Genomic DNA, 18677 nt, shown 5'->3' with positions numbered 1-18677 from the left:
TACCACAGATGTGTTCATATCCATCTACTGTACTAACTTGCAGACTGGCCTGCCATGGCCATTCCCCAGAGCTGGCCTGTGTGCCCCCGATGATACGAGTCATCTTCTGCAACCCACAGTCTGGGGAGATAAACAATGGAACAGAAATAAATACGTAACAACAGTATGTATTTATAAGGATTACAGGGCCAGATGTACTAAGCTTCAAAAGCTCCCAACATTCTATATCTCTGTCACGGGACACACGCACATGCCAAAGTCACGTGCCCGAAATTTGGGGGCATGGCCTGCAGAATAGGGAGCGTTGCTTACGACTAGCATGATTTCAATAGGCCACGCCCCCATTATCCAGCTGTGGGGGCATGGCCCAGAGGCTCTGTGAGCTTCTAGCCATGCCCCCTAGACCCTCTGGCTGCGTGAATAGACGTGTGCATGCGCACAACGTCTATTCACTGCTGCTCACTGGGTGATAGGGGGAACTCCCAACTGCCCCCTCCCCCCCCCCCCCCCCCCCACGGGAGCCGGATGGCTCCCCGACAGTCGGGATTCCAACAGTCAATACTCTGACGTCGGAATCCTGACTGCTCCCCCGTGGGGGTCCACGACCCCCATAGAGGGAGAATAAAATAGGTGGCGCAGCTCGCCACCATGCCCGCAGCGTGGCAAGCGCAACAAGCCCGCAAGGGGCTTCATTGTGCTCCCCCCGCTGTGCAGTCGGGATTCCAACGACTGAGTAATGACTGTCGGAATCCAGACTGTCTGTGATTTATACCACACCCCCCCCCCCCACACACGCCACAGGACACTGCCGGCCCCGGGCGGGACACGGGAACGTCCCCAAAATATGGAACGTTCCCGTGGAAAGAGGGACAGTTTGGACTAGGTATGCAAAAGTGATAAAATGGAGAGTGATAAACAGCCAGCCAATCAGTTCCTACATGCCATGTCACAGACTGTGTTTGAAAAATGTCATGCAGGAGCTGATTGGTTGGTTATTTATCACTCTCCATTTCATCACTTTTTTAGCTTAGTGCATCTAGCCCTATGTATTACATTAGCGTGGAAGCACAGGCAACGCCACCTCATCTTGCCCCCACTTGCAGCCTGATCTTGCCCAATGGGGTTGCCAACAAAAATCAGCTAGTCCAGAGATATAGTAGATCCTACTAGCACAGCCTTGTGGGGATAGTCTATTTGAATTGACCCTTAAGATATAATTGCTGAAACTTTGAGTCTCTGTGACACTAGTCAATCACGCTAAATTTTGCTGTGATTTACTCATCTATGTTTGTATAATGTTATATTTTTGTTGCAGGATTTATGATACTAGTAATTAAACTTTTCTTTTCTTGCTATTATAATTGCTGCTATTTTCTTTTCCTTCATTTTTATTTAATTGGTTTTATAACTATTTATTACACTGTTCCCAATCCCCAATTTATAGCAAAATGCTTTTCAGTTTGCTTATGTTTTTTGCTAACATCTTGTGTAAAAATGAGAATATGTTAAAACGATTTAGGGGGATATACAATTAGCTACGGTAATTAACTATGTGTCAATTGAACCCTGTAGCTATCTAATGAAACAAATGATCACGTATATCTTTCCACACTTGAGCAGAAATATGCAAAAACTACCTGTTTTCGGGTCTACTACACATAAAAATACATTGTCCCAGAAATGCCCAAAAACAGATAATTTTTGGAGAGTAAAAATCGAGGGGTAATTGAATTGCACAAAGTCAGCCATCAGGCAAAAATCATGAAAACTTTCCATGATTTAGAGTATCTCCTGAATTGATATCAAGTCTTATTGAATATCCTCTATAACTGATTTACTTTTAGGGTGGAGATTTCAGCTCATCTGTCTTATGTCAGTTTGAATAGACAGTACATTGAGTTCCCTCATTCCCTTCCTTCTCTGATATTCACTTTATATTTTATTTTAATTTTGGATGAATAATATGAAATCAGAGGTTCCCAAAAGCGGTCCTAGAGAATTACAACAAATTAATTGAGGTATTAATTAAATAGTTTGTGGCTTAAAACCTGTGTGGTTGGGGTACCTTGAGAGCTGCATTTGGGAGCATCTGCTATGAAAATTATTATGATTATTTGCAGCCGGTGTTACTATGCTACTGTATGTTTTGTGACTTCATTTTAATTTGCATTATAAAATATTATTTTTCTACTTTATATAGTAACTGTGATACCCTATTGCAAATATGCGGGATTGGAAACCTCATTAGGGCCCTTATTCTGGTTGGTGCGGTCAGAGCCGCACACGGGGCTCCGACCGCACAAACCAAGGGCCGCCCACCAGACGGATCGCCACGGCCGTCCATACACGGACGGCTGGCGATCCGCTCAAAAATAGTGGAGGCTACGCCTCCACCATGGTGGGAGCTGCCCCCTGCCTTCGATGGTCGACGACCATCGAAGGCAGGCCCGCACGCCGCGGCAGCTCCCGCAAGCTAAGACCACACGGACAATCGTCCGTGTGGTAGCTTGTATGGGGGCTGAAAGCTGACATCCGGCGACGTCAGCTTTCCGCCCCCATGTCATGGTAATGAGGGCGTCATGCCCTCATTACCATGCATACGCCCCGCGTTTGCATGGGAACGCCCATGAAACGCGGGGCGTACACATAGGGAAATGAGGGCATGATGCCTCTCACGCCCCACGCCCCCTTTTTGCGGCGGACGAAATCCGTCTGCGGCGAAGGGGGCTGCACATGCGCAGAATGACCTCTGCGCATGTGCAGACCACAAACATCGGCGGTACGGCCGCACGCGGGCCGTACCGTGCCGATAAGAATAAGGGCCTAGGTGCTTGTGTATTAGCCGGGCGCCCAGTTAGCATAGGTACGTAGGCGTAGGCTAAGCTACGCTGTCAGCGTAGCCCAAAGGCTGCCTAGCGTAGTTAGCGTAGTGACTCTGCGGCAGCCCGGCTCTGTCCCCTGCATCCATGGCTCTGTCCCCGGCGTCCATGCCAAGCCTAGTGAGCGCCTCTCACACAGCACCGGTAACTGCCAGATCCCCTGCGCCGGTGTAGAGGAGATCATGCAGGCGCCGGCAGAGAGGCGCTCCAGCTGTCTGAGACGGAGCTGCGTCTCAGACGCTCCTGTGTCTCAGTAATTATTAGCATGTGCGCCTCATGCATAAAGAGGGTATGGGGGCGCAAGTGCGTCCTATGCACAATAAAGGAGGCGAGCGGACGCATTATGCGTCCTCCTGACCTGTTCATACTATCGGCGTGGAGGTGATATTATAAAGTGTGGCGAGCACAGCGAGCCACCGAGCCCAGAGCGTGGCAAGCGTTGCAAGTAATCCCTTGCGAGCGTGGCGAGTATCCGCATCCCCTCGCCACGCTTCTGGCTCGCTGCGCTCGCCACACTTTTTAAAATCAACTCCAGGCTGACGTGGATAGTGGGGGTATGAACAGGTCGAAAGAACACTATCACAATAAGGATTTAGACAAAGTCTGATTGACAGATTGGAAGCTTCTGGGGGATGCAAAAGGGACATGGGGTGTCTACAACAACACAGGCATGTCGTGAATACGTTTGTGGGTGTGTTGCAGCCAGCGACTGCGTCCTTGTAGATAGTTTCATTGGTCCCTGTGGTTTAGTTGCAATGGACAATATAAGCAACCATAAGATTGAAGTGCATCTATGTACACAGATCTGCGATGCCGGCGGTGGACATCTCTCTATACAAGGCCGGATCTGTGGCTTTAGTGGCAATAGTATATATTTCAGATGTGCTGCTTACAGACACTGGGCCAGATGCACTAACCGTCAAAAGTGATAAATGGAGAGTGATAAACAACCAACCAATCAATCAGCTCCTGCACAGTGGCGTAACTATAGAGGGTGCAGGGGGTGCAGCTACTATGGGGCTCAGAGGCTTGGGTGACCGAAGGACCCAACAGACAATCCCTGCACCCTCTTGAAGTTTTTTTTTTAACTGTGCCCCTCAAACCAGAGCTGCTGACAGTAGTAAGCCGTGCTGCAATCCGTCACCACCCCCAGCACTGCTTATGGCCATAAACTGACCTGGAGACCAGCCACCCCTGGCGCTGCAGAGTCCTGACAGCCATAAGGCTTTAGTCAAAAAGTGATAAAACGGAGAGTGATAAACAGCCAGCCAATCAGCTCCTACATGTCATGCATAGGCGTGTGCAATGGGGGGTGCCGGGGGTGCACAGGCACCTTCTAATGACTGGCACCCCCTGCACGATTGCAGCACCTCCTAATCAGAGCCGGACAGCGGGGACCAGTAGACTGAGACGCAATTTATACTGGCAGCAGCAGGTCTGAGGACCGGGGCTGCCTGTCAACTGTGGTCACACCCCCACAGTGCATTACTGGGTAATCAGGACACCGCTGCGGCTGTCCTACTAAATTCTGGACACCGCAGGGCTTGTTGGATAGTGAGTGCTGGCAGCAGCTGAACTAAACAGTACACACTACACAGCATCAGCGCGGGAGCGGTGAGACAGGGTTGCAGTGCTCCATAGGCGTGTGTTGAGTTGATCTGGCACTTGGCCCAAGTGTCTCCTCTGTAGTAGCCCACTCCCCATCCTTGGCCCACCTATAAGTGCTCCAGAAGGGGTGCTGGCTTCAGGTCTTGGGGTTGTGCAACATAGCCAAAGACCCCAGCATCTGCCATAATGCTGCTACTGGAAAATACTGCTGGGAAATGGTCCCATTCAGAGGTGCAGAAAGCACCAAGTAGGGCCGACAGAGCACAGTCGGAGGTGGTGGGTGCACAGTCAGGGTCAGACAGGGCAAAATCAGGGGGGCACAGGGCACAGTCAGGGTCACACAAGGCCCAGTCAGGGTCAGACAGGGACAGTCAGAGGGCATAGTTGGGAGGGGGGGCACAGTCAGGGTCAGACAGGGCACAGTCAGGGTCACACAAGGCACAGTCAGGGGGGGCACAGTCAGGGTCAGACAGGGCACAATCAGGGGGAACAGGGCACCGTCAGGGTCACACAAGGAACAGTCAGGGGGGGCACAGTCAGGGTCAGACAGGGACAATTAGGGGGCACAGGGCACCGTCAGGGTCACACAAGGCACAGTCAGGGGGGGCACAGTCAGGGTCAGACAGGGACAATGAGGCGGCACAGGGCACCGTCAGGGTCACACAAGGCACAGTCAGGGGGGGGCACAGTCAGTGTCAGACAAGGACAATCAGGGGGGCACATTATGTGTAATGGGCATTACAGTGTAAAATATTGTAGCGCACCTTCGGTGTGCACTGCCCCTGTTTCCAGAATGTGTTCTGGGAATTCTGAAGTGCATATACATAAACAAATCACCTTCTATATAGTTTGCATTGATGCCCAGTAGGCAGTGATGGACACGCCCAGTAGGCAGTGATGGACACGCCCAGTAGGCAGTGATGGGCACGCCCCTCCAATGGTGCACCCCCTAAGAAAATGGGCTGCGCACGCCTATGATGTCATGTCACATATAAAGCTTAGTGCATCTGGCCAACTGTGATTAGCATCGACCTCTAAATAAGGCCCGTGGTGAATCAATGATTTGCAAATGTTTAATTTTTTAAAGACAATTTTGGAAAGAAAATTTTTTTCACAATGCAAATTTGTCATGTTTTCTAGTTATGGATTAAGCCCACAAAATGGCCCGCCACACTTTAATATAATTGGGACAAATTTAATGGATGTGCTTACCTGAGCATCTCAGAGAGAGGTACTGGTTAGACGAGCAGGTGTCGCTGAGATAATGCAGAAGACAAAAAAAAAATAATATTAGAGAACCTGCTTATATTTATGTTTCTACAGAAAATATCTGCATGGTAAGTGACATATGTCAATGAATATGGAATAAAGCCTCCATAATGGCACTTAGCATTACTCTTACCTGTCCAAACTTCCTTGGATTGTGTTAGATGTTCCAGAAGTATAGAGTCCTACATTTGAGGGATTGCCACTCATGCCCACCAACTGCGTAGTCGGTTGTCTAAAGATGAAGACTAACATGTGATACATGCATGGCCAACAATCTTATCATTGCAGTGATTAAATAGGGATGTTGTTAGTAGAAGAGACATGGGCTGCTATAAGGGGACAAGTGAAAACATAGAAATAAAAAGTAGAAACAGGTGCAACCAATTATGAATGAATAATTACTTGTAATAAGCGTTTATGAGAATTATGTTGCTCTAGTAATGTGTCGCTCCCAAAGAGATACTGGAGTCCTCTAATAATATCCATACAGTGAATTAAGAGAACACCCTGAGGTGAAATCACATATCTGAATATATACCTGTCCGTGTTACCCAACACATAAATTCAGCTTGAGACTACTCTTGTCCACATGGAAATTGATCTATGCTGATGAATTCATGGGAGCTCAAGCACAGCGCTTGATACTGTATCAATTGATTGATATTCCTTCATCAATTTATTGTTGCACAGTTCGAGAGACTCCCACTCTAGAATCCTTCAAAAAACAGATTCAAGACTTTCCTGTATACTCAAGCAATTCCATAATTCCTATAAGCATAGTTTATGAAAAGCAAAAGCTTTTCTGTACTTCATTGTTGCTGTACTGTATTACATTTATTCTATCTGTTAAGCGCATTGAGTCCTATTGGAAAAAAAGCGCTATAAAAATAAAATGATTGTTATTATATTTTAATATATTATATCTGTGCTTGAGAGGAAGATATTAACTATATACAGTACATCAATGCTTACATTTGTTTTTATGTATGTATAATCATGTGCAATTTGTAATTAATTATTGGTTGAATTTTACCTCAGTGCGCTCTCTTAATTGATTGGTTGGTATTTGGTTTCACTTTACAATCATCTTCTGCTATGAATTTATAGAATGTACTTGATAAATGCTAGGAACTGATTGGTTGGCTGTGGCCAACTTTGCCATTTATCTATGCCTCCACTCTCTACTTGAGAAAAAAACTCCCCCATGACTGTAAAAGTGCGGCACTGTGGAGCCACCGTAGTAGATCACAGAAGTGTCCAATGAGTCACTTTTTCCAAAATCCCTCTTATAATACTGACAAAAGTTAGCTTTGCAATAGCACACCTATAATGTACTATACTTCCTGTAGGCTTTACCACTAATATATGCATGACCTTCTAATATGTAAATTTCACTGTACTGCACAATTAATTCATTGTACCTAACTTTTCTGGGGGAATATATATGAAGGCTTCCAAAGTTGGAAACCATTTGCCCACCTATTTATAAATGCCCCCTAAGGCCAGTATTTTATTAGCCAAGGTTAGACTAATTCAATCCCAGGTCACGACTGTCAGTCTGTCCCACAGCCATGACCCTGGCCTGTTTTTGTTTTGTTCGACCGCATATTGCCAGGCGGGATTAAATGTCCCGCCTGCTGATTGGCGAAAAGGGGGCGTGTCCGTGTTACCAGCTGTGGATTGTCAACATCCAGCCGTGATTGTGACATTTCAAGGTCGTTCTCGGCAAAAACGGGCCCGACAGCTTTTAAAGTCAGGTCCGTTCCGTTGATCTACCTCTTCAATACTGTCAAGTGGCAAGACAGCATTGAATAGGCGCCCACCGCGACTTCACCCGTCTGAAATAGCAGCGAGCATTGAATACCCCCTAAGGCTGGATGTAGCCACGGTTGCAAATGCTTAATTAATACACTGGGGTTATTATATTAGCCTCAACTACTGCCAACACTTATGGGGGTTTAGTTCACCTGGCCGAAATCTCCAATTAGTATTTCCTGACAAAAGATGGGGGGGGGGGGGGGGGGGGGGGGGATTGCACGAGACCTGAAAAGAAAGGGAAATTTGAAAAAATAAAGTTATTTGGGAGTGGTACACCATTGGACTAATTGTACACTGACATAAGAATCAAAACCTATCCACCTTTTGTCTGTCATCTAATAAGCCATTTCTGTCTAGTCATTCACATTATCTATCTGTCTATCTATCTATCTATAGCTATCTACTCCGCACCTCTATGAGGTGAAGTACCGCCAGTGACCACTAGAGGCCACTCAAATGACTCCTTTGTGTGCTAAAAGATGTCATAACAGAAAGTGAATTCAGTTTTTGTAGGGACACTAATCTGTTTCAATCTTGCTGGATTTGGAGAGAGGGAGCTGTGAAGAACGAGATTCAAGGTTGGAGAAGATAGGGACTGGGGGTGGGGTGCAGAGTTTGTGGACTAAAAACTGTCACAGCTCAAAGTAAAAACTGTCTCAGCTCAGAGTGGAAGTACTTTGCAGAAGCCGTCATTTTGACAGGGTTTTAACCAGTTGCACTATTACAGTGTTATTGAAGCTGCAAATGATTATCCTGTATCTGCCAAACTTACTATTATTGTGTTTTATTTCGCTACGTCCAGCAATGCAGAGGAAGATGGACAGAGCCTGAATTATTATATGACAGCGAAATGTAAGGACAGGTAATAAAGGTAACACTTACTCATCAAATCCAAAGCGTTGGCATACGTATGATGGGAAGTTATTGCTGTATCCTGTGGAGCATACCGGCAGCCAGAGGTTCTCCTGCTTACGCGACATCACTTCAAGCAGCGAGTTCTCCCATATAAAGCGCACTGTGAGGGACACAAGAGTTATAGCGAAATGCCCCCTATTATACGTAGAGGAATTAAGGGTCACACAGTGATACATAGCAGCACTGGGATCAGGGGCTCAACTGTTCCTACAGGTGTTCCCATCGCCAAAAACATACTAGTATGCTAATTTGATTCTGTTATACATCTTTTATGCCAAAAAGCCATGGTACACCTGGGATTTTAGACCCAGCACCAAGCCGGGTGCGACCCACCTTGGAGACTCGCCTCCTGACCCAGCACAATGGCAGGGGGGGGGGGGTGATGTCACTGGGGGCGGGTCCTGGGCCGGTGCTGAGAGGTGAGAGCATTTCCAATGCAGTGAACAGGTCCCGGGTCTCATTAACCATTTACACTGCCCCATCACCCCTTTTACACGGACACTGACCCAGGTCCACAAGGCATTAACCCTAACCCTCCCCCTTCCACAGTCTATACCTAAGCCTCCACACTCCACAGACTAACCCTAACCCTCCCCCTTCCACAGCCTAACCCTAAACCTTCCCCCTCCACAGCCTAACCCTAACTCTCCCCTTTTCACAGCCTATCCCAAACTCTGCACCCTCCACATCCTATCCCAAACTCTTCCCCCTCCACAGCCTAACCCTAACTCTCCCCTTTTCACAGCCTATCCCAAACTCTGCACCCTCCACATCCTATCCCAAACTCTTCCCCATCCACAGTCTAACCCTCCCCTTCCACAGCCTATCCCTAACCCTCCCCCTTCCACAACCTAACCTAACCCCCCCACCCCAGCCTAAGAAAAAGAAAAATAATTTCTAATTTTATTAATTAATAAAGTAATTGTTGGTACTTGTTTCCTAGCAAGGCGCCAGCGATTTTAATTGCATTGATCGCGGCCGAAAAAAATCGCGTCGATCGCATCGCATGCAACCAAATCGCATGCGATGCGATCGACGCGATTTTTACATTGGAATCAATGTAAAATGGTCCCTGAGACCCAATTTTACATTGATTCCAATGTAAAAAGCACCCAAAACCCCAATTTTAATTGGAAACCCCCCTCATGGGTGAAATGCCCCCCCATTGTTAACGCCACCCCACTATTGACGCCAACCCAAGCGTGGCGAGCGCAGCGAGCCAGCGAGGGGCGGCGGTACGCGTCCTCCGACCTTTTGATACCCCCACTATCCAAGTGTGGCGGTATAGTGGGGGTATGAAAAGGTTGGAGGACGCGTACCGCCGCCCCTCGCGGGCTCGCTGCGCTCGCCACGTTTCGGGTTGGCGTCAATAGTGGGGTGGCGTTAACAATGGGGGACCATTTACCATACTTAATACCCATGAGGGGGCATATACATCCAAAAATCGGGCACATTGTCCCTTTTTACATTGTTCCCTATGTAAAATCGCGTTGATCGCATCGCATGCCATTATAATGGCATGCGATCGACGCGAGCAACGCGATTTTCACTTTGAAAGCTAATTTAACATTGATCTCTATAGGAAAATCGCGTAGATCGCGTCTCTCGCATCGCATGCCATTATAATGGCATGCGATGGACGCGATCAACGCGATTTTCTCATTGCCGGCAATATAGGCTGGTAATTGACAGAAAATCGCGTCCATCGTGTCGATCGCATACCTTAACTTAAGGTATGCGATTAACCCCGTCAGGCGCCGTGCTAGGAAACAAGTACCTAATTTTTTTAAATCTAATTCTAAATAAATTTATATTTATATTATTATTTTTTTACATTTTCTATGAAAGGGAACCCAAGTCCAGTCTTTATTTCACTAAGCCTGCAAAAGATACCCCAAGTGTGTCAGCCATCGTTGGTGGGGAGGTGAGCCACACATCACTGCCCTGGCATACAAATATATTCTATGCCCACATATTGTTACACAGACCCCCAGTCTCTTATTTCTGTGCCCCAAGAACAATGATTACAAATATCACATTACCACATCCAGCCTCATCGCCTCCTTTAGAACACTCGGCCACTCCGTTGCACAAAGTCACGTTGGGGAAACAATATTCTCGTGGGATGGAGTCAGAAGGAGTCTTATGAAATGCATTTAATTTGTCTGAGAAACAGAAGAGGACATAGCTGTGTCTGAGCGGAGGTGCAGTAAGACAATAAACCACCTACAGTACATTACTGTCATCTTCAATACTACAATATCACAGTGCAGCTTAATCTATAAAGTGTGTGCGGCAACAATCACAGGACTAAGGGCAGTATTCAATGAGAAATATTCGCCGTGTTTTATGGCGAGTTTGTGCTTTTCTCGCGTTGGACGGAGACTTTTGCTCTCAAAAAGCGAGCAACCCTATTCAACGTGCACTTCTCGCCGTCTCTCTAAGTGATTTTCGCCGTGTCTCTCCGTGTAGCAATTCTCCATCTTTTCATGGAGAAGGGGAATGTGAACTATTAAAATAAAAAAATGTTGTTTTAATTTTGGTGTCAAAAAATCAGGAATTTATTCTGAGAAGGGGCATGCTATTTTTATTCATGTGCTTATAGCACATGAATATATATTTTAATTAAAAAAAAAATATATTTATATTTTTACACAGAGCAGCCAGCAGGGGGCCGGGAGCCGAGCCGCTCATTAGATATTCATATATTCACTGCACCCGATCATTACATATGCATTCAATCTCCCTGCCTGCCACCGTCCCACGGCTCCCTGCCGCGGTCGCTCGTCCGCTGCAGGGGTTAAGATTCGCCGCGAGGGGCAACTCGCCCCTCCGACATTGAATACGGAGAGAGCGAGTGGCAGCCAGCCCTCCGGAACACAGCGAGTGTGCAGCGAATCCTAAACAGGATTCGCTGCACACGGCGAAATTTCACATTGAATACTGCCCTAAGTGTCTACTTGGTGTTTTACATACATTAAGTGCCGGATTAAGGGAGGGGGACAAGACTGACACTGAGGGGGAGGGGGACACGGCTGACAATGAGGGGAAGGAGGACAGGGCTGACACTGAGGGAAAGGGGGACAGGGCTGACACAGAGGAGAAGGAGGACAGGGCTGACACAGAGGAGAAGGAGGACAGGGCTGACACCGAGGGGAAGGGGGACAGGGCTGACACTGAGAGGAAGGGGGACAGGGCTGACACTGAGGGGAAGGGGGGCAGGGCTGACACTGAGGAGAAGGAGGACAGGGCTGACACCGAGGGGAAGGAGGACAGGGCTGACACAGAGAAGGAGGACAGGGCTGACACTGAGGGGAAGGGAGGACAGGGCTGACACTGAGAGAAAGGGAGGACAGGACTGACACTGAGGAGAAGGGGGGCAGGGCTGACACTGAGGGGAAGGGGGACAGAGCTGACACCGAGGAGAAGGAGGACATGGCTGACACTGAGGGGACAGAGGACAGGACTGACACCTAGGAGAAGGGGGACAGGACTGACACTGAGGAGAAGGAGGACAGGGCTGACACTGAGAGGAAGGGAGGACAGGGCTGACACTGAGGGGAAGGAGGACAGGGCTGACCCTGAGAAGAAGAAGGACAGGGCTGACACTGAGGGGAAGGGGGACAGGGCTGACACTGAGGGGAAGGGGGACAGGGCTGACAATGGGGGGGGGGGGGAGGGGGACAGGGCTGACAATGGGGGGGGAAGGGGGACAGGGCTGACACAGGGAAGGGGTACAGGGATGACACTGGAGGGGGGGGGGGGTGTTGATGTGTGGCAGCGATATCACTTGTAGGGGGTGCCACAAACATCAATTTTTCCAGGGCTGCAAATAGCCTTGATCCGGCCCTGCATACAGCACATACTTTTTAAACCATATAATACTTTATTTCTATGCTATTCAAGCCAATACTCCTAACAATATAAATGACTCCTGCAGGATATGTGGGAAGTGTTCAATTAGAATTAGTGTGTTATCTGCTGTATTTCCCATAGAAACTCTACAAAGGGCTTACAATGAGTCACAAGAATATATAGAAACTAGCGCAGTATGTTCCTATATATATGTCATAGTGATGTCATTTGTGTCATGTGATGTACAGTATTGTGAAGATGTTCCCTGGTAGAATGAATAACGCTCTGATGGTAAAACATAGTTGGAGGTCAGGATCACTATATAGAGTACAAGCAGCTTTCTTGGCTACTAACTATGAGGTAAATGTATGAAGCTTGGACAACTTTATGTGCAAGATGATAATGCACCAGCCAATCAGCTCCAATATGTAAATTGACAGAAGCTGATTGGCTGGAGCATTATCACCTTGCACATACAGTGTTCTTTATGGGGATAGATAGCACTTCTCCAAGCTTCATACATTTACTTCTGAGACTTGTCCACTATCCTGTAGAGCAGGGGTGGCTAAACCTGTCCTCAAGATCTACCAACAGTTCCTGTGTCTCAGGCAACCTGTGGATCTATAGTAGGAATGAATGCAGCAGGTTTGACAATGTGACAGTTAGTAATGACTACAGCTGTGCACCAGCTAGGTGATCTGGAAAACATGGACAATTGGTAGATCTCGAGGACCAGTTTGGCCACCACTGATGTAAAGTAAAATGAGACTCTCATCCTAGGTCTCTGCAATCAGCTCTGTGTTATTTATTTCTTGTTATTTAAATAATATGTACCTTAACCCTGATGTACCCTTTCATGTCATAGTACCCTTGTGTCTCTATAGACGTGGGTTGTTTTTAAACCCATCGAACGGCTGACCACATAACCTTTAGGTTATTAGTGAATGCTATAATACAGTATATGCAGCGCTTTCTTGTAGTGGTTCTCAGAGACACCTTTATAATTGTCTAATGTTTCTTTATTATAACTAGTTCCAGAAGCTGGAAGACATCAGTGATATAATGACAGAGATGGCCAAAATACCTATCTGATCACTTATCCAGTTTGTGAAAGTTACAATAGATCTCAAATTAACATTCACCTATAGCATACCCTCCAACATGTGAAGGGAAGAAACTGGTGCAAAACCCCCCAACTCCACGGAAAGGGGGCGTGGCCATGAGTAAAGGGTATAGGCCAAAAAAACTGACAAAACGGTACCGGCCAAAAAGGTACAGTTGGAGGATATGCTATAGGGGAGTAGCAGAACCTTTCGTCATAAAAAAACCCCCACCGACATTATATAAAATGATACATAATATCCATACAGCTAGCCAGGGCATGCCCAGATATAGGACAGGCTAAAAGTCATTTGAGTTATTTGCAACGGCGGCTCCAGATGAGGGGCTGCTGCACAGTCCAAAATTCCAACATGGAAGCGATACCAACTGCCAGTGGGTCAGCTTGGAATGGCAGTTGGTGGCTATTGCTGTTCCTCTTATTCTAATTTTGAACTGTGCTGCACACCACCTCTAGAGCCTCCCCCAGTTATTTGTACTAATGGCCGGGAGATGGCCCAAGGGACTCACATGCAGTGATCAGACCCAGTCCGATGAGAATGATGACGGTGACTATGCATAAAAAGATGATTGTCCCCCGCCTGGAAAAGCAGGAAAATGGCAACTTGTTTGAAGCTGAAAATAGACAGACTTGCATTAATATCATTTGACGTAAGAGTAATCAGATTCAACAAATGACATGTACAATGTAAGATATATGTAGGACAGAGGGCGGGATGTACTAAGCAGAAAATGCAGTAAAACCCCTGTTTTACCGCATTTTCATATGTACTAAAACCCCGCCGTCACGTTATCGCAGGGTATTGCCGCCTGGGTGGTGATACCCTATAGAAGCCTATGGGCCTCTTTTCGTCGCCCGCCGCCTCTGCCAACCCTCCTCCCTCCGGCTTACCTTGCTACAGGTCCTCCTGGACCCAGATGGTAAACCCCTCCTCCCCTAGCAAGGCAGCCAGGGCAGCCGAGAGGAATGCCGGGCCCCGGTAACATTTTGGGGCGTGGCCTAAGTGTGGGCACCTCCCACAGTTAAACCACTCCCCCAAAATGTTTAGCGAAACCTCTAAAAACTGTAATTTCAGCAGCAGCACACACCTACAGCATGACCTTTCACACTGTCAGTGAGACACTCATGCTAAGCCTGCTGTCAGCACAGCACATGCTGTAGAAGTGTGCGCCGCTGTTGCTACCCAGGAGGGACGGAGGGGGAAGGGAGGGCCCCTCCAGCAAGCCTGGGCCCGGGTAATTAGTACCCGCTCCCCCCCTCTCTCAGCTGCCCTGAAGGCAGCCAGATGTCCTTCCGGCTGCAGGGGGGAGGAGAAGGTGCCGGAGAGAGCCACGCTGAGCTGTCCCGGCATGATGGGAGCAGGAGGCGGCAGGGAGGTGACGGAGACCCCCCACACACCACATTAAAGGTATCGCGGGGGCCTCTGTCACCGCACCGCGATGCCAGAAGCATATGTTAGTAAATATGCGCTGGCATCGCGGCGGCCGGGCGGCAATGTATATTAATACATCCTGGACAAAAAGTGAATATATTTTTGGGATTAAGTAGCCTGTTTTCAAATAATAAGTCAAATCCAAATAAAGTCTAGCTATTTATTTTCCTTGATTAAATAATAAATGTATACAATTGGGGAAATTTACTAAGCTAGTAGTTCTATTTCATATTTGATGTTGCTATGGGTAAACCAATCAGAATCTTCTTACTTAGGCCCTTATTCTGGTTAACTCGCAAAGGCAAATTCCTTCTCAAATGGACAAAACCATGTGCACTGCAGGTGGGGCAGATGTAACATGTGCAGGTAGAATTAGATTTGGGTGGGGTTTTACTTTAAAGTGAGATCTATATTGCAGTGTAAAAATAAAGCAGTTAGTGTTTTCCCTGCACATAAACAAAATAACTCACCCAAATCTAACTCTCTCTGCACAAGTTACATCTGTCCCCCCTGCAGTGCACATGGTTTTGTCCATTTGAGAAGGAATTTGCCTTTGCGAGTGAACCAGAATAAAGGCCTTAGTACCCTCTAGAAGAGAATAGACAGGATCTGGTTGTTTGCAGATAGCTATATCCCATGTTAAATAGAACTCCCAGCTTATTAAATTACTCCCAATGTACCTGGTATTACAGGAGTTCCTTAAGTCACGCTCACAGACCAGGATTTAAAAATAGACATTCTTGAGCACAGTTATTGTGATTTAACCATCTGATCTCAGGCACTTATTCACTAAAACCTGGACTGGTAAAATATCTTAAGGACTGAGGTTAGGAAATACTGGTTTAAGAAGTGATCTTGGATTTGAGGGTCAACAATTGTGTTAACCTGCAACTCTGACCCCCTCCTGGCGGCAAGGAACGGGGTGGCATGTGATACATCGCATGGGAAAGGAGCGCATGCGATGTATCGCATGTGATACTGCTGCCTGGGACAGTCCCAGGCGGCTCAAGGGGAATCAGATGTCCATACGATATATTGCAGTAGTGTATGGCAACCTTAAGTAATCAACAGATTTTTATTTTACACTAATAACTTCCGCACTTGTGTCTACGAATAACCTGTGATATAAACCTGTATATAAAACACATAGGGGCCATCAGCGGTATTTATCACAAAGCACAAGCAGGGACACGTACACAGAGAGGTGCCCATCCCTGCATGCGGTCTGCCATCTGTCGATGGCTCTGCACATGCCTGGTCAGTTGAGTGTGCTGCACAGCAGCCATATTAGAGATGCCTGCTGCGGCCACGTCTAAGTACATTCAGGGGATGCTTAATCATTGCGGCTATTAGCCATAAATATGGAATGATAAATGGGCCCCATAACAAAGCAATCTACAGTAGGTCAGAGTTTCCCAAACTCCACAATTACAGTCCAGGTTTTAAGGCTATCCATGCTTTAGTCCAGATCAGAGGCGTAACTCTGGGAGGCAATGGAGTCATCTGCAGCTGGGCTCCTGCTCCCAAGGGGGAACCTCTCCTCCCTGCAAGTTTGAATCAATTCATTGAAAGCCTTCTGTGGCTGACTCCCACTCCTAGCAGGACTCTAAATGTCACATTGTCTTTATTTTAAACAGAATTTCTGAAACATACAAACATACATGCATACATACAGTATAGTTATATAAGGTGGTGTGTGTGCAGGGCATAAAGTGGTCACGCAGAGGTGGGGGAACTCATTTATTTATGCCACCTACTGTAATTACACCCCATCCCCTCCCCCCATTAGGCAGAGACAATGCCAGTGGTAGGAGTTTTTGGCATCCCCCTGCAAATTACAATGCTTTCCTGTAAGAATTACTGTGCATGACCAATGTGGAGGTTAAAATGTTCGGTACTTGTTTCCTAGCACGGCGCCCCCGATTTTGATCGAAGTGCATCTTATCGCATCGCATGCAATATATCAGGGTGCTTACAATGTTAAATGCACCCCCATTGTCAACGTCACCCCCACTATCAACGCCAACCCGAAGCATGGCAAGCGCAGTGAGCCCGTGAGGGGCGGCGGTACGCATCCGCCGACCTTTTCATACCCCCACTATCCACGTCGGTGTGGAGTTGATTGAGTTGAGGGGATGCGGATTACTTTACATGTATACATGTATCCAACGTGGATAGTGGGGGTATGAAAAGGTCGGAGTACGCGTACCGCCGCCCCTCGCGGGCTCGCTGCGCTCACCAAGCTTCGGGTTGGCATTGATAGTGGGGGTGGCGTTGACAATGGGGGTGCATTTAACATTGTAAGCACACATCAGGGTGCTTGTACATTTAAAAATCGCATCACATCGCATGTTATTTGCTGGCATGCGATGCTATGCGATATTTCATTGTACAAGCACTCCTGTTAATTTAACGGGAATATCGCATCGCATACCATCGCATACGACTAAATACGGTATGCAATGGTATGCGATGGGCGCCGTGCTAGGAAACAAGTACCATATGTCCCTCCTCACCATTAGAGGTGGTGGAACTCAGTTCCACCCCATTCCCCCTAACTTTAACCCGTGTGTGTATGTGTGTGTGTGTGTGTGTGTGTGTGTGGAGGGGGATGGAAGATAGTTGAATAAAATTGCCAGAGGTATTCATTAAATCTCCTATGCTCAAGCATGGATATCCTTAACCTGGACTGTAAATGCTGAGTTTGGAAACCTCTGCTCCAGGTTACATTGTCTCTCAGACACCTTCATTACCACTTTTTTTGTTTTTGCCACCACTTATGTTTTCAACTCTGTACCCATAAGTATAATATGCCCATGTTCTTCAAACCCAACATGGACCTAGATTCATAATTTGCGCATTTGTGGACTAATACTCACGTAGCCTTTCAATAACATAGGGTGGGGGTGGCGGACCCGGCTGAATAGTATATGGCTGGTAAGATACGCCATGGCTTCCTGGTGGAGGGTAAGACGCATATGCTGGATATGGAGCATTGGAGTAGGGCTGTTGAAAACAGAAAGAAATTAATGAGAACAATATTTTTCCAAGACCAATAAGGAGATTTACAGTATCAAAAGCTTAAAAAAAGAAGTTTTGCAACCAATCAAATTCTAGCTATCAATCACCTAATATGTTCCATAGAATAGGAAGTAGAATTTGAATGGATGCTATATGCTGTATATATATATATATATATATATATATATATATATATATATATATATATATATATATATATATATATATATCCAGTGTGTGGGCGGCACTCCAAGTAAAACACGGATACAACGATTGAATTCTAATACCGTTAGCAGGTGGCTAACGGAGGTAGATCAACAGCAGATGGCAATTCTTCAGGTAATCAACCCCTTTCACATGTGTGGTCGAATCCGGTGAGCCCCCATACTAACTGCCATTGATTGCTGTATGCATCCGGGGCCCGAGCAGAGGGAGACTGTTGCTGTAAGGATTGTGGATCTACTGGTACAATAATGCCTGACACAACCAATTGTGTATAAATGCATTGGATTGCACAATTCAATTTAGTACTTACTGGACTGAGGTTATCATTACAAGTACTGTATATAATTTACTCTATTTGGATACAAATTAAAAATCAAATGGACACAATTGTTTCAACTTACTAGAGAACACGCCGCTTGTATTATCTGGACATTTTAACAAAGATTGGTATAGGAGGACTATGCTCAAATATATTATACATGTCTAAAGCCCCGTACACACGGCGGAGATATATTGCTCAGCCATATATATCAGC

At 46.7% G+C, this 18677-nt stretch overlaps 1 protein-coding gene across 1 annotated transcript in view; it reads right to left on the bottom strand.

The window, feature by feature from the left end:
- Window positions 1-18677, bottom strand: part of TMPRSS13 (transmembrane serine protease 13) — a 53174-nt gene that overhangs the window by 10213 nt on the left and 24284 nt on the right. Inside the window, exons 2-8 of the mRNA XM_083161548.1 lie at window positions 17776-17902; window positions 13974-14078; window positions 10532-10654; window positions 8457-8589; window positions 5890-5988; window positions 5700-5743; window positions 4-120 (exon numbers count right to left, since the gene is read on the bottom strand). Of these exons, the coding sequence (XP_083017674.1) occupies window positions 4-120; window positions 5700-5743; window positions 5890-5988; window positions 8457-8589; window positions 10532-10654; window positions 13974-14078; window positions 17776-17902 (748 nt within the window). The remainder of the gene's footprint in view (window positions 1-3; window positions 121-5699; window positions 5744-5889; window positions 5989-8456; window positions 8590-10531; window positions 10655-13973; window positions 14079-17775; window positions 17903-18677) is intronic.

The sequence above is a fragment of the Crinia signifera genome, chromosome 19 (genome assembly GCF_055691185.1).
Source record: "Crinia signifera chromosome 19, ASM5569118v1, whole genome shotgun sequence".
NCBI classification, from domain to species: Eukaryota; Metazoa; Chordata; class Amphibia; order Anura; family Myobatrachidae; genus Crinia; species Crinia signifera.
Note: the sequence above shows the minus strand (reverse complement) of the source record. Positions and strands in the feature narration are given on the sequence as shown.